At 47.4% G+C, this 16,461-nt stretch overlaps 2 protein-coding genes across 4 annotated transcripts in view; both read left to right on the plus strand.

Annotated features, from left to right (window-relative positions):
* MEIS2 (Meis homeobox 2) overlaps positions 1-2,265 on the plus strand; it is a 174,040-nt gene extending 171,775 nt beyond the window's left edge. For 2 of the 3 annotated variants that reach the window (XM_088057623.1, XM_088057622.1), the window contains one exon: positions 737-876. Coding sequence is in view for 1 of the 3 variants with exons in the window: in XM_005520330.3 (XP_005520387.1) it covers positions 737-1,023 (287 nt within the window). In the remaining 2 variants the exon portion in view is untranslated. Of the gene's footprint in view, positions 1-736 lie in introns of all 3 variants that reach the window. The other variant, XM_005520330.3, reaches the window with a different exon arrangement.
* A 562-nt stretch (positions 2,266-2,827) lies between these two features.
* LOC148184002 (uncharacterized) lies at positions 2,828-15,833 on the plus strand. Its single transcript, XM_088058063.1, has 4 exons — positions 2,828-2,837; positions 4,084-4,270; positions 12,724-12,884; positions 14,565-15,833. The coding sequence occupies exons 1-4, from the start codon at positions 2,828-2,830 to the stop codon at positions 14,711-14,713; spliced, it is 507 nt and encodes a 168-aa protein (XP_087914189.1). The 3' UTR covers positions 14,714-15,833.
* Positions 15,834-16,461: the final 628 nt, after the last annotated feature.

The following is a 16,461-nucleotide window of genomic DNA, read 5'->3' on the forward strand; positions in this document are numbered from 1 at the left end:
CTGCAGGCACAGGGCCAAATCCTGCTTGCCTTACTCATGTGAATAGTCCCACTGACTTCAATGGGCCTCGTGAATAAGGCAGCAGGATTTGGCCCGTAATGATATAATAGGATTTTAAGATTTGTTCTAGGAGAAAAACACGACATGTACTTTTAGGACTAAACCTTTAAGGTACTGAGCAGCAGCATACCCCATTGACTTAACTGAGTGTTGAAAGCATTCAGCATCTTTCAGGAGTTGCTTAGCACTTCAAAGATCAGGACTTTTGTTGGTATCTCAGTTTTGTTCATTTATGCAGTTGGGTCCATTGATCTGTGTGTGGAATTTGCATTGATACTGCTTAGCAAACCCAGACAGGATATAGCCTTTTACATTTTTAAAATACCAAGGAGAAGCAAATCATATATTTATGCTCAATTGACAAGTCTTTACATATAGCCAGCGTCTTTGTAAAATTTATCATAGGAATTCACCCACTAGTTTTTTTTTAAAGTACACTTATATTTTGTGATACTCAGTTGTGCTCAATATTTAGTTCTGTTATGTGCATTATCCTGCTGAATGATCAAATTAAATGCAAACTAGAATTTGAATGTCTGCAAACATTGGCAAGAATCTGCAGCTAATTTTAGATGGAAGATTTGCAGTGTCTGTTGTTTTTCCTGTTCATTTTAGATGGGTAAATTGTAGAAACGTTGAGGAATCTGACCTGCTTTTTTTTCCCCTTTTTGTCTAGGTTTGCAAGGCATGCCAGGGGACTACGTATCTCAGGGTGGTCCTATGGGTATGAGTATGGCACAGCCAAGTTACACTCCTCCCCAGATGACCCCACACCAAACTCAATTAAGACATGGACCCCCAATCCATTCATATTTGCCAAGTCACCCCCACCACCCAGCCATGATGATGCACGGAGGACCCCCTACCCACCCTGGAATGACCATGTCAGCACAGAGCCCCACAATGTTAAATTCTGTAGACCCCAGTGTTGGTGGACAGGTTATGGACGTTCATGCCCAATAGTATAAGGGAACTCAAGGGAAAAACAAAACAAAAACAAACAGAAACTATTTTAAGACTTTTGAACTTTGACCAGATGTTGACACTTAATACGAAATTCCAGACAGCTGTGATTATTTTTTACTTTTTGTCATTTTTCATCAACAACAGAGGACCAATGAAACAAGAACACAAATGTGAAATCATGGGCTCACTGAAATGAATATGTCCATGTACAGATCCTCTGGAAAAAAAAAAGACTCCAAGAGTTATAACTACTGTAGTATAAACATAGGAACTAAGTTAACTTGTACATTTCTGTTGATCACTCCGTTACGTTGCCTCAAATAGTTTTAGAAGAAAAAAAAAATCCTTGTTTTCCACACTATGTGTGTTGTTCCCAAAAGAATGACTGTTTTGGTTCAGCAGTGAAGTCACTATCCATGAAAGACCTGTTTTGGCCAGTGAGAAAAGAACTACCCTGGAGATGAAGATGAAAAGTCTTGCTGGGTCTCTCATCACTCAGAAGACTGTTCCAAGAAGGCCTTGCCATTCCCTCATTTTGTTCCTTCATAAAATGTGTCCTTTAGTTTCAAACAGATCTTTATAGTTTGTGCTTCATTAAGTCTCTCCCCATTCCTCCCAATCTTTTTTTTTTTTTTTTTTTTGGACTCTTCTTCAAAGAGCTTGCAGGTGAAGATTTAAAAGACAGAACAGACAGAGCAGAAGCTTCTTCCAGTAGTTCTGAGCCTTGGCTTTGGACAAAAAACTAAAAGTTGGGCAGCTTTCCTCAATGAAAGAAGTTACTAATGGTCTTTGCACCAAACCTAGGACTTTATCATGAACTCAAAGCTTGGGAAAAAAAGCAAGAGAATACTGTAACAAACTTCGTACAGAGTTCGGTCTATTAATTGTTTCATGTTAGATATTCTATGTGTTTACCTCAATTGAAAAAAAAAAGAATGTTTTTGCTAGTATCAGATCTGCTGTGGAATTGGTATTGTATGTCCATGAATTCTTCCTTTCTCAGCACGTGTTCCTCACTAGAAGAAAATGCTGTTACCTTTAAGCTTTGTCAAAATTTACATTAAAATACTTGTATGAGGACTGTGACGTTATGTTTTAAAAAGAAAAAAAAAAGGTGTTAAGTCACAAAATGCGGTAATAAATATTTCATTTTTGATTTTTTGCTAGGCTTTTGTGTTTTTAATCATGTTTAGGAGAGTCTGAGGTTATCATAAGAGATGTCTCAAACATATTTCTTATCAGCATTAAGAAGAAAGGCTGGAAAAATCAGAAACAAGCTTGTCATCACATTAATAGAATAACTGAATGAAAGAACATCTCAGGTTATATATTTCTGCAGATTAGTGATATTAGATTTTTGCCGGATTAAACAAAATTTGAAATCCCATCTCACCAACTTGCATTTCAGAGGTGTGTCTAATACTTGTACTACCTGCTAATAACAGGAGCTGAGCTTGAGTAGCAAAGGCTCAGACACGAGATGACTACTGCCATGTGTGTACATGTGTGTGTGTGCATCCATAACCACAGCAGACCTTAACTCCAGGCATTTAGCTCAGAGGCAAACAATGGCTTTATTGCAGGAGTAGGTTTAGAAGTTTTAGGAGGAGAAAAGAAGCTTTGACTCTTATGGCAATTTTTCCTATGTGAGAATTGCATAACCTAGCTTTTCAGATGGTTTTACTCCTTTTGTTGTCTTCAGCTGTTTTCAGGAAAAAAAAAATAGAAAAACAACAGTCCATCAGCTAATGACAGAAAATGTTGATTTGACATTTTGTATACAAATATCTGGAGCTGAATCATGGTTAAAGGTTTGAATTTATTTTTTTTTTAAACAAAAGCTTCTGGCCTTTTGAAGAATCTGAAGGAGAGTTTGAACGAGGAGGAGCAATGAGCAATGTTAGAAAAAGCAGCCTCTCACCTTCCTCAGTGGCACTGTTAAGTCAGCAAAAGTGGGATGGGGCCCAAAGAGCAGGGGAAAGCTCTGCCTTTATTCCTGAGAGGAGGGAATTGGGAAAGGACTTGTAATTAACTAAACTTTCTAGGAAACAAAAAACTCCAACTTCAACATCTGTAAATTTGTAACCCTTCTCCTCTTTCCTTCTTGTCCTTCCAATTGGCCAGGGTGTTTTTAAAAACTTTGAGTGACAACTTTTACCCTTGGAATGTGGAAAGAGGCTCAGCCTCATAGTTAATGTTTAATTTCTGGGCTGAGTAAATGGACCCACGCTGCTGGAGGCAGAAGGGAGGATGCCAGTAGAATGGGTGTGAGATTTATTTAGCAATCGGGTCCTGCTTTGTGGGCGTCTCTTATAAGGCTTTCGTATGAAATTTAGATTAAAATTCCCTGCTCGGCTTTGATGCTCTCTGTCCTGGTTAAAATCACATCAACCCTTCAGTCGCATAAGAAGACCACAGCCTGGGTGCCCATTTCCAAATTCTCTGATTTTTGTGGATGCAGAATTTAAAAAGGCAAGATAATTTGTGTTAGCACTTTAAATGGGAGGATTTTTAAATTTATTTTTTAAAACTGTACTTTATTTCCTTGCAGATCTTTTCTCTAGAATTTGAGGAGAAATGTCAGGAATCACGTTGGTAGACGGACAGGGAAGAATTTAGCCGTAGTAGATTATTTGTTTTTATAATGAACCAAATATGTGCATTGCTGTGTTGTCTTTTATTTTCTTTCTTTTTTTCTCCCCCTTTTGGGCTGTGCTTTCCGTGAGATGTCTTGCTGAAATCCAAGGTACAATATCGTGCAAAGATTTCTCCATCTGAGATTTTCTGTTTAGCGTGGAAGGTTCCGATTTTGGTATTTTTAAGAACTGCTCAGCTGTCAAAAGCAAACAAAACGGGAATAATGTTTTGACAGCGGTATAGTGTTAAAGAAAATACTCGAGTCTGAATAAAAATTGCTTATGCTGTGGGAAACGAAGGGTAACAGAAGAAACACCTTTTGTTTACATACACACATGTTTATAATCCCAAATTTCCATTTCGCCGAGCGGGTCTGCGTTGGGAGTTGTAGTCACCATAAATGAGGGATTTTTCTTCCAGATTTTGCTGCCTTTAAGGCGAAGAGAGGAGGGGAGCGCACCTCCGGCAGCGCTGCCGCCCGAGCCCTGCCCGTCGCGGCGAGCGGGCACCGCAGGGCCGAAGAGGAGATGCCGGGGGGAGCCGGCGCTCCCCACCTTTCACTCATAGCCGCAGAGAGAGCGAGGGAGAGAAAATTGCCCCAGATCAGGTTTGCGAGGGCCGGGGCGGGGGCCGGGAGGGGCCGGGGCCGGGCAGGGGAAGGGGTGCGGCGGGGGCACGGGCTGGACCCGCTCTCCCTTGTAGCTTTTGCTTTTCGCTCCAGCGGCTCTCCAGGCTTCCCGAAGGGAGTGAGGGTCTGCCGGCGGCGCCTTTGCGGGGGTCGATGCGGAGCCACTAGCCCCACTGCACGCCTGATGCGTCTGCTAGGAAAAAACCCCACGGGGCCCGGCAAACGCCCGAATCTGTCCCCAGGCACGGCCGCGTCCCCGCGCTGCGCGGAGCGGCAGGAGAGGGCTCTGCTGCGCGGAGGGATGGCTGCGCCCCACATGTCTCCCCTACCACATCCCTGCCTTCAGCCGAGAGGAAACGAGGCCGGCCTTTTAACTCTCCTAAGAGCACTTGGCAAAAATCAACCCCGCTGGCGCTGCGCGGGAGCGAGCCCGCTCCAGGCTGGGCAGCCCAGCCGCTGCCGGCTGAGCAGGACCGGATGGGATGAGGGGCGGGTGGGGGCAAGGTTTGCTGGCAGATTTTAATATTAATAGTTTTGGTGCAGAGAAAGAGACAGACAGAAGGGAGGTTGCTCTTCTGGGCAGAGTCTCTGCGACAGTGATGATGGATGACCCCGCACGGCTAAACAACTCCTCCCCTTCATCCCCACACGGTGTCAAAGCTACTTTACTTGCAGCTTTAGGAATAAAAAAAAAAAATAAATAAACACCTTCACCCCATTCCTTGCATCGATTTATGGGTCATTATGAATCAACTACTGCTCTCAATATTTTAGAATTTGCTTACAAAAGGAAAGGAGGGTCTGCGGCTGGAGGAAAAAAAAAAAATCTTTTCCTTAGTAAGAAAAACAGAATCTTCTTGAATAGGCCTGTGACTAAAAAATCGCTGCTAATAATTAGCGTTTAACCATTTTCCAGGAGCCGCATTACCGGGACGAGGTGAATATCTTTGGTGTGCATCTCCAAGAGCGCCATTAAAACCAGGGGGTTCCGCAATGCGCGTACAATACGTATGGTGCGTGCAACCTCATTGCTTAACTATTCCAGGGAAAGAAAGAAAGAAAGGAACAAAAAATATTTAAAAGGCCCAGAAGCAACATCCATAAGACACCCCCTCCCCCCAAATGCCGGTATGGTGCCGGGAGAGGGCTCGGGGCTGGGAGCGGGCTGCGCGCCCACGGGGCAGGACAGCGGAGCCCGGCTCGGTGGCCGCGAGCAATGGGAAGGAGGCTTCAGCAGGGACAGAAAGTGTGTGAAGTTGGATTTCTCTCGCTTTCTCTGTATTCTCCCATTTGCAGCAGTGTTTGAGGATCTCAAGGTGTTTCTATGGCTACCTTGTGTATGTGGGAGGGTCATATGTGGGGGTGCCCAAGAGAAAAGGCAGCTCTTGGGTGATCATTTATCAATGTCACCCACATAATGATTCTCTCTGCAGCCTTCTATTGATGAGGATAATTACATTAGCTCAGAGTGACTGATCAATGAAAAACCACCAAACAAAAACTTCTTTACTCTTCTATAATACCAAAAACCGATACAGAAATAAGATAGAAAGGGAGGGTGGGATTTCCCTTTCCTTCCCTTTAGCAATTATTTTTGTAACGAACAAGGGAAAGCAAGGAAGTTTTATCCGATTAGTTTCCTTTTCAGAAGAGGCTACCATTTTGTGAAAATGTTCCCTTAAACCCCTTGGCATCACCCCGTGCCTAGTAAAAGCAAATCGTTATTTAAAATATTAACTACTGCTTCTTCCCCAGACCCTAAATCCTTTGCTTTTACAGTTGTGTTTTGTGATCGGAGGACGGGGGTTGGAGGGGGAGGGAAGAGCGGGATAGTTTGGAGCTGCGAAGAGGGAGAGGGAAGGCAAGTAACTTTTCTTGCGCAATTTCAACTGTCTCTGTCAGGTTTTCTTTGGTTTTATCACTTCATAAAGTGGCTCTATTAAAGATGGAATGTGGCCTCCCTGAGATGCTGCTCTGTCGGTGAAAGCTTGCAATTAAATTACGGGTTCGTTCTTTCCAGAGTTAAAAATCAATGTTTTCTCAATTAAAGGAAATTTTAATGCTTTTATTGGGAGTTGTTAAGGACGCCGTAAATTTTACTGTAATGCCTCTAAGCTCCGAAGCCCTGCCAGCGGACAGGTTGATATTCATGTTGGTTTTGGCGGAAGAGGTTGTCGCCGGTTTTGTTTTCTCTCTAAAGGGCCTTCTTCAGAAAACTCAATCATTTTGAATAACTGCAAGACAAACCGGTGCAAAGGGGCGGAGGAGCGCAGGCTCTTCCTTCTGCCCTCCCCTCTCCATTTCGTACTCTCGCTGTGGCAGGGAGCTCTGCCTTGCCGCTCTCCCACCGGGCTCAGGGGCGGGTTTCCAGCTGCTTCCGCTGGGAACGGAGAAGCGCTTCAGTTTCGGAGCACGTGTTTGGCCCCGGTGGCTGCCCCTGTCGGAGAGCGGAGGGGACAGCGAGCTGCCCGCCCGGCCGGCCGGCTCGTACCCTGCGGGCTGCGCACGGGCTGCCGCTCCGCGCACCTAGCGCTGGGAAAGGAGCCTGCCCGCTCCTGCTCAACACCTTACATTCCTGTAAGCGGCTGCCTACAGACATGACTACAAGTTAGCCCTGGGACGTAAATGGATGGAAGTCACAATAGGGCTGGCAGAGACACCTTTTTTTTTTTTTTTTTTTTTTTTCTTGCCAAAATATTGTTTCTTCACAGGCTACTGTCAAGTAAAATCCCCACCAGGAGGTTGATCTTGAACACATTTACACGGGGTTAATTCCCCGAGCCGCAGGAGAGATCGTCCCCGGGCCGTGAGATCAGAAATAGGCCCCTATCGCCTGGTTTTGTCCGAAGCGTGTTTAAAATTCCTTAAATTACCTCAATGAAGAGCCAGTGCAAACTCCTTTAGAACCAGTGCAAACTCCTTTGATTAAAGCGACTGTCAGCTTCTTCGAGACTGGGAGACAGAAAACGCAGAGTAGGATGTATTTATTATTTATACTATAGTCCACTGTGAACTGTTGGAAGGGGAGGAATAGAGAGCGCGTTTGAAAGAGGAGACAAGAGAAAGCGCGAGAGAGATGTAAGTGTCTGTGGTTTGGACCAAGCTGCTTCATTTCTGCCCCCACCCTCGGAGCTCCCCGTGCCGCCTCCCCAGCTGGGGTGTCCAGAGCGGGGCGGCCAGCCCGTGCTCCCGCCCGCAGCACTGGGCAGCAGCGGCCCGCAGCACTTCCTGCAGGAGCCGGCATCGGTAACCCGATCGCTCTGATTTGCGCTCAAGTTTGTATTGTTCTGCTTCAGCCTGGTGCGTGGCACTAAACACAGCCGGTCCCTAGGGAAAAAGGAAACAGAAAAAAGAAAAAGAAAAAAGAAAAAGGAGGGGGACGACGACGGGTGCTTTCCACTCTCAGGCTTGTGTCTGTGTTTAGAAATACAGGGCAAGGGGAGAAAAACAAAGCCATAACCGAGTCCTCACCAGGCAGGTTTGCTGTAGTACCTCCCGTTAATGGGGGGGGACGGGGCAGTGCAGCCCTTGTATTTGGCTAAGGTAGAAGTGAGAAGTTCGGGAGCGTGCTTTATTTTATTTTATTTTATTATTTTATTTGAATTTTTTAATACATTTTTTTTTCCCCTGCGGCTGCGGTTCTCCAATTCGGAAACATTTTCAAATCTATGAGCCTTGAATGGACAAATACTCGCTATTAATATGGGACATGGACGAGTGGCAAAAAAGCTGAATGGAAACTGTGCGGTAGCTTTAGGAGAAACTAACGATGTGCTTCAGCTCTTGCCATTACAGAGAAGGAAAGAGGGGGAAGCCCCTTCTGATTAATAACTAGCAGGGTAATGTTGAGGGCTTTTTCTGCCCGATTGCCTTTTTGAATTAGAGCCGATTTCTTCACACTTCAATAGGGCCTGTCTCTTTTAAAATGACTGACAGATTTGTTTCTCCTTTTTTCTCTCCCTGAGACTTAATGATGTAAATTTTCTAATTAGTTAAATCACGTTGCTTAAAGGCCTTAATGTTTACCGGGCAAGGAATGATAGCCGCATTCGGATCTCTCGAAATAACCAGCGAAATAATATTAGAGTTTTTACAACTAGAGGGAGGGAGGGAGGGGGAAAGCGCAGAGGGAGAGATGGGCTGGGGAAATATCACGTAAAATGAGAGCTAAAGTTCAGCCTGGAGCTTCTTCCCTCCTCCCCCACGCCCCCGAACCCGCTTTTATTTTTCAATCAGCTAAGATTTAATTAGGAGCCCCCAGGCCGGACGATCTGATATTTTCTCATTAGTTTCCCATCAGTAATCTTGAGTGTTAGATTGGCTTAAAGGTTGTCAACATTTGACCAATTTTATTTAAGGCAAAGAAATCACGCATTATAGCTCCGGGACCCGAGACCTGAAAATAAATCCTGCCCGGATCAGCGGAACTAACATGCGAAAAAAATGTTGACAATTCATCGTCGTGTTTAATAAGTTGCTTAATGTATGGTACGCTCACGCACACGCACGGAGAGCGGCACGGGGACACCCGCGCGGCTCCCCCGGCACGGCGCGCACCTGGCTGTCCCCGCGTGTGCGCGTCTCCCCGCGGCTGTGCGCGGTGTACGCGCGAGTGTGCGCCCCGCATCCACCCCCGCTGCGCCAGCGTGTCCGTGCGTGTCCGCCTGTGTCCCACGCGTGTCCGTGTGTCCCACGCGTGTCCGCGTGTCCGTGCGTGCCCCACGTGTGTCCGTGTGCGTGTCCGTGTGCGGGCGCGCGGAGCGGCAGCGCGGGCTCCCAGGAGCAACCTCGGAGCGCCCCCTGCTGCCCGCGGCCCGCCCGCGCTGCGCGTCCCCCTGCGCGCCGGCCGGCCACGGAGCGGGGCAGGGGCCGCGCAGGCGGAGGGAGGGCGGCCCTCGCCCCTTGCCCCTCGGCCCTCGCCGCGGGGGGATCGTAACATAAACTGTTTGCGACACTGCCCTTTTCCTTTCTGTGCGAGCGCAGAGCGGCCGATAGCGGAGAGGGGCGGCCGATGAGGAGCAGGCACGTGTTTTTGTAGCCCCCGCCGTTTACTCTGCGCGCCCCTGCTCGGCCCCGGGCCCGGCGGCAGCGGGGGGGGCTCAGGGGCGGCCACCCGGATTTGGCCGCCCGCGTGGCCCCTCTGCGCTCCCGGCCGCAGGCGCGGGGGGAAAAGGCAATAAAGCGCTGCCCAACGGGTGTCACAGGGGCCCCGTGATGTCTAGGTAAGGCCACGGCTTCATGTTTATTGAAAGCACAACAGCAGGGTAAAATCGACCCGTCTGTCACGATTTCACCCCAGACTTTTCCTCTCTGATGGAGCGGGCTGCTTCGCGCCCGCCTCCGCCGCCCTGCGCGCACCCACGCGTGCCGGCCCGCCGTGCCCGCACCGAGCCCTCTCCCCGGACGGGCTCCGCCGAGGGGCTCTGCTGCCGGCTGCCCCGGGAGGAGCGGGGGAAGCGGCCTGGGTGCGGGCAGCCCGGCGGGGCGAGCGCTGCCGCGGGCTCCGGCCTGCCGGGGAGAGCCGCTCCGGCCGGGGAGCGCGGGTGCCGGGGGGTCGGACAAGATGGAACTCCCCTCGGGAGCCGCCAATATATCCTAAACTGCTCTCTCTGCTGAAACAGGCATCCCAGCCTCTTCGTACCCTGGGGTACTACACTTACATGTTTACTGTTTAAAAGATTATTTTTCCCAATTAAAAAAAAAAAAATTAAAATAATCACACAAACGCAGCACTCAAACCTTCATCTTGTCCCGCTGTTTCAGGGATGTGCCTAGATAGAGTCAAGCCAAAGCAGTTCTGTGCAGAAGACATTGCTGGACCGAGACAGTAGTGGCTCAAATTTATTTTCTTTTAAGAAATGTGCGTGAAAGGGGATGGGGGAGGGTGGAAGAGAATATTTATCAGAATACCGGAAGACACCTTTCTTGAAACAAAGGCAAGGGGAATCATCTCTGTTGCAAATCCATCAGGCAGAGACCAAGTAACAATATTTATAGTCGAGCATTCAAAAATACAATGTGCTTAAAGAACAACAAATGCTTACTACAGTTGCTACAGCGGAGCTTAATAAAAAATTAGCCTTACTGACAGTCTTGTCAACATCTTAAGTAAATTATCATAGTGATGGTCTTTGGAGAAGAAAACCCACACTCCTTGCTAAAACACCTCCTATCATTAATCTTAAACCACTTGAAGATTATGATGGAAAGAATGGGATCAGTAACCATTATCATCTCAAATTGCTGTTAAAAACTCCGCTGTTTATTTTTGCAACAAAAGCGAATGTATCTGGGAAATGCAGAAAAGGGAAGAAAGAAAAACACAAGAAAGGCAGAACAATTGAGGCGAATCCTGTTGCAACCTCGATGATAAACACATGGAAAAGCCTGTTACTGCTCTGCGGATTGCTGGAATTTGGGTAGACGTTAGAAAAATAAACAAAGTGATGTCTCCGCATTACAGTTCTGTAAATGCACCGATAGACTCAAAAAAAAAAAAAAAAAAAAAAGTAACTTCTTAAAATTATTTGTGGTTTCCTGAATATTCGGTATTTGCCTTTATCTACATCTATCGTTTGATAAAGTTTAAAAGTATTTAAAATGTACTTGCACCTTCCACTGTTCATAGGTAGAAAAGAAATTGATTTCGACACTTTCTTGCTCGTATTTTGTATGCATTGCGTGTTTTCCAGTAATCGTCGGAATAAAGTCCGTGTAGTGTAGTTTTATGAGGATCCGACATACACGAAACGTTTGCTCAGAGCGAAACCTTTCCAGAAGCGATTTTGATTTTTATTGTAGTCTCTCCTGATAGAATATAATGCCTCTTTGAAATACATTTTTACAGATGAAAAATAATATTTTTCCCTCGTTAAACTAATTCCAGGATTTGTCAGAGAAGGGAGAATCTGCTGATTTAGGGACACTGGACCTGCACGTTACCAACGGATCTTTACACCTTCAATGGATCCACCAATCGATGTGAGACGGGCACACGCCTGAATACAATCAAACACGGGTTTTTGAAGTTATTCTTTCAAAATGAGGAAGTTTACACGAAGCCTTTAAAGAGGACGATGCAGCCGGCGGGCCCTCCTCCTCCCCTCCCTGGATGTCAGAGGAAAGGGTGCCATTAAACCAGGTCGTTGAGAGTTAAAATAAACCAAACAATTATTTTCGCCTAGCAGAGCTGCATCTTCCCGTTGTTTCCGCGGTGATTCACGCCGGCAGCGGTGGACCAGAGGCAGAGGCGGGCGGGCTGCTCTTCCCCCTTCGGCGGGGGGGACGGGAGCTTCGCTGCCAGCGGCGGCTCGGGGCGCTGCGCGGCGCGGAGAGGGGCGCGCAGGTAGCGCGGCGGGAGCCGGAGCCGGAGCAGCGCTGCCAACTCCCCCGCCGCGGCCCCGCAGTGACCCCAGCCCGGGGCTGCCGAGAGGTGAGAGGTGACGCTGTTAGCCAGCGCAGACCTGGCCCTTTTAAAGCCACAGCTAATCAGTCCTTTACTAAATTAAAATATAGGAACCAGAGGGGAAGCAATTTCGATGTAAAGAATTACTGTGCGCGCTCCCAGAACGAAATAGTATTGAAATGAGGACGGTGCTCTCTGCGACAGACAGATTTGTCACCCAGGAGCAGTTGGGCTAAGATAAACTATAAAATTATACATCCTCTGTATAGATCCCATAGATCTGCACGTGTGGGAGATTCCGTATCCCACACGTACACAATAATAAAATAAGGATATGGAGCTGTTAAAAAACTTCAGCCCCATAAACTATACAGCGGGGTGATTGTTACAGGGCAGCGGGCACCGGGTGGTTAATTGCCCACCTAGCTAAAGGCTCAGGGATTCATTATAATGTGGGAAGAAATTAAAGCGGGAAAAAAGCGATACGTTTTCCTGTCAATTCACTTGTCTTCGATTTCAAGTTATTCTTTAACAACCTCTGTAAGAAATAGGAACTAACTGCGAGAGGGGTGTGTGTGTGTATGTGCCTACAGACACACAGTACCTACGCCTGTGTTTGTGATGTGCAAGTGTGTCTGATCTGAGCACGTGAATTGGCTCACAAACACTGGAAAACGGTGACAGTTCCATTTTTCCTCTTTAATTAGGAAATATTCCTTGATTGTCTTGGCACCCATTACTTTCTAATAACTCCAGAGAACCAGGAGAAGAAGAATAAATGTCTGCTGCAAGTAATCTGCTATAAAGCAATTATTTTACAAGGATAATACGCAATTGCAAGTACAACACCGTAACGGCCATGAATGAGACGCAAAGGCAAAAAATAAAAAATAAAGGCTACTGGAATGATGATAATATTTGAGAGTACACACAATTCTACGGGTCTCAGTAAGAAATGTCTAGCCTTGGTAACGTAGCTCTGTTACAGCTAGACTGCAAGGAAACTTTCCCTTTTCATGTGTTTCAGGCAGCAAAATGCTAGGTTTAGAAGACTGCGAGCCAGTTTCCTGAATACTACTATAATTAATTTGCGTGCGGAGATCAAAGATCCGAGGGCGAAGGAAATAATCGATTCTGCCAGAAAACGCTTCCCCGGCGCAGCCCACGGTCAGCCGCCACCCACGGCAGGTAAGCTGCTGCGTGAAACTATTTTTAACAGAACAAAAGCCTAAGCAAACATCTGACGTCAGGGAGCAGCGTTCCCGGGGGAAGGGAGGGCTGGCGGCGCTGCCTGCTGCTGCCGGGCTGCCCGTCCCATCCCGCCCGGGGCCCGGCACCCAGCGGCAGCAGCGCGGCCCGGCCCGGTCCGGTCCGGCCTCCCCCGCTGCCAGCGGGCCCGGGCCGGGGCTGCCCAGGAGGTGACAAAGAGCAGGCACGGCGCACATCGGGGAAGGCCAGTGACACCGCTCCTGCCGACGCTGCTCTGTAACTTCTGCGTGTGCTTTTAAAAACCAGAGGCTGCTTTCATCCCCGACGAGTTCGCTGTGTTTGCCTGCAGGGCACCCAAAGACTTGGGGACTCGGCCGGCGAGGCTGCTCCGGGCACGCTGGGCGCGGTGGCCGAGCGGCACCGGCGGGCTCGGGGGAGCCTCTCGCATCGCCGCGGCCCAAACTTGGACTGATGTGAGCCTGAATAAACACGAGAAACGCCGCGAAGTTCAGCGGGCAGGAGAAGCGCTGCCCAAGGGGGTGGCCGGGAGCCGCTGCCCCTGGCGCAGAGGGGGATCTCTCGGGAACCTCCCGTCACCCTGGGCCGGCGGGGAGAACTCTGACCCTCACCTCTCTCTAGTCACCGTCAACTTGAGCAAGCCTCTATCGGGCCGGCTTTTACCCCTGTTTGAAACACTCATCCTTTGCCTCTCCCTCCCTCGCCCCCCATGCCTTCTCCGGCGGCCGGAGCGAGCGGCCTGGCCGGGGCTGCCCCGCTCCGCTCCGGCCGCTGCCTGCGCTCGCCTCTTCCTTACAAGGGCGCCTGCGGCCGAGCTGGGGAGGGAGAGGAGGAGGAGGAGGAAGGGGAGGGGGGCGGTCACCGTGCCGGAGGAGCCTTTCCCGGAGGGGGCGGCGGGCAGTCGTAGGGTCCCCGCTCGCACAAAACGCCGCAGCCCCCGGGCGACCTGTCAGCTCCGCCGCCCCCCCGGCCCCCGCTCCCCGCCTCGCCTCTCGCCAGAGTCAACACAGAGCCGCGATCCATTTGGGCGATTTAGTTAAAATAAATAAACCCGCGAAGATTCACTAGCGAGCGATGCATCATCGACCCGGAGGTTTATTAAGAGGCTCTTTACAGCCGCGGCTGCAGCCCCTGCTCTGTCGGAGGGGGGGAGGCTGCGGCAGCCGGGTCGCCCCCCGATCCCCCACAGCAGCCCCCCGGCAGGGACGGGCCGGCCGCCCTCTGCTCCCCCCGGGCCCGCAGAGCCCGCCAGGAGCCGGAGCGGCCCACCCGACGGCTGCTGCAGAGCGCTGGTACTCATTTCCCTGGATATCTGAGGGAGGGAGGAGAGGGTCGGGAGACATTGTTGTCAGTGGCGATTGTTAACCCAAATAATAATAATAAAGAAAAATCGTTACAGCTGGGTGCTGGCTGAATATGGCAATTACTATTATTGCCAATCACGATTAGAAATAATTATCCTGAAAGCAGGGAGGGTTCAGCTGCCAAGGTGTTTTGAATAATTGTTTCAAAATGAACAGCAAAATATTAGGTTCCCGCACAGGGACGATCTCAAACTTTCAGTTGCGGCGGTATATAAGGCAGATTTTATCACGGGTGAGCTCGTTTCCTTGTGAAGCTTCAATTTCTCACCTCTTCCAGGTCCAGTGCTGTTCTGTCCCCTGCCACCCTGCACGGGGTCCCTCCCAGAGCGCCCGTCCTGCTCCCCTGCACCGAGTTCCCTGAACACACACGCTGGCCAAACACCTTCCCGAGGCTGTGGTGCCCGAGTCTCCCTCCCTCTTCAGTAGAAATGAAGCAGACTACGAGGGATGACATGGGTCCAGGCTGAAACTCCGCTCGCCGTATTTATTTTGTGCAATTCGATGCAGGCCCTCTCATTTCAGCTGTTTGAAACGATGTGTCACTAGGAAGAGGTCACAGGTGACTGGCAAGTTCAACCTCCTTAGCTCAATTATCCAAGTTTCATTTCCAAATTGTGTTCAATTTGATCTTCCTGCTTCCCTCCAAATTATCGCAGAGAAAAAAAAAATTCAAATGAAAGCAGACAATTTAAGCCAAATCCTGTATACCATTATTTATATGCAAAACCATTTTTGTGATATATGCCCCCCTTAATGACTATGGAATGCCAGATCTTTCCAAACGAATTTATAAACCGAGCCATCAAATAATTTCAAAGGCAGGCCTATTAGGGACAAAAATAATTATGAACTTTCAGAAGCTTTGTAAAAACATAAGTTTCTGAATGTTGTCTCTTTAAATTTTTCTTTAGTTTGTTTTTAATTTAAGCCTGGAGGCACAGTAGAGAGATATGCAGAGTCTAATAAGGAGTTTGGAAAATAATGTGCCATAATCCAGTGCTGAGCTACTTCTCCATAAAATATGGATAAGGAATCAATTCATAAGCACAAATATCTACTAGGATGGAGTTTTAACAAACATTTCACATCAGCATTCTTATATGCATTATTAAGGAGATAACAAAAGTGCTTCGAATCAAGCCCTATACAGTCACATCTGGAAATGGTCTTTTCTGTCTAATTTTCATTTTTTTTTTCTCTCAAAAAAATGTTAGAAGAAAAACTAGTCTGTCCCCTTGTATATTAATTGTTACCATCAGCTTTGAATCAGCAACGTGTATAGTTAGACTCACAGAATCCATTCCACATTGCCCCTTTAGTGAAGAGTAGAATGAAGATGGTATCTTTATTCATTTATGGAATCTGATGTTAGAACCAAACCCACACACAAACAGCATACACATTGCTCTATGCTTTAGGCAGGCGTGTAGATACATAGACACAACACACTTACACATGGAAACGAGTCATGACCAAGTCTTGGAAAACATAATAAAAAGTATCTGTGCATTTCACCATATCCTGAGTCAGACATCATCAGATAAGAAGCAACTTAGGGAAAACTAGTTTATAATCAGACACAGCTAATTTCTGAAGGCACTGGATCCATATCAGGCTTTGCTGTATGGTGCTTAAGCACAATTTTGAAGAAAGCTTTTCAGGCTTTTTAGTCAAGTAAAGCATTACTATGAAGGAAAGAAAGGCAAATAAACTCCCCTCAGGTTGCAAAGAGATTATACAGGTTTGGTTATTTTTTTGTCCTAATGTATAGGAGTATTTTTTTTTTTTTTTTCTAATATATAATTAATGGAATTACATTCTCAGGGCTAAGATAAAAGAAGTATCTAAGATCTACCACTACTACTATTTTTATTTTTTAAAATAAATATGGTATTTTTCCTTTGAAAGGAAAGGCAAGCAAAGTATTTTCCAAACAGAAGCAGCAAAAACTATTTAGAAGAAAAAACATAAGCAATGTTTTTTTAAATACTCTGGAGTTTTCTGAACAACTCTGATGTGCTCACATTCTTATCACAACTATTTTCTTTTTACTACTGTAAGTGGATATTCAAGCTAAATTGATGCTTTATGTATATCCTGTCTCAATTTGTAATACTCTATTCTCTGTAAGGAGATAATTTGAAAAAAAAATACAAAAAAGAAGAAGTGATACC

The sequence above is a fragment of the Pseudopodoces humilis genome, chromosome 7, assembly GCF_049639895.1.
Source record: "Pseudopodoces humilis isolate 2021_Gansu_Grassland_sample_001 chromosome 7, ASM4963989v1, whole genome shotgun sequence".
Taxonomy (NCBI): domain Eukaryota; kingdom Metazoa; phylum Chordata; class Aves; order Passeriformes; family Paridae; genus Pseudopodoces; species Pseudopodoces humilis.

What these genes read in the sequence shown, in the direction of transcription:
- LOC148184002 (XM_088058063.1), top strand. An exon ending in AGAAAATTGCCCCAGATCAG is followed by an intron (nt 4,271 to 12,723) that starts GTTTGCGAGGGC and finishes CATGTGTTTCAG; the next exon opens with GCAGCAAAATGCTAGGTTTA. An exon ending in TCAGCCGCCACCCACGGCAG is followed by an intron (nt 12,885 to 14,564) that starts GTAAGCTGCTGC and finishes CACCTCTTCCAG; the next exon opens with GTCCAGTGCTGTTCTGTCCC.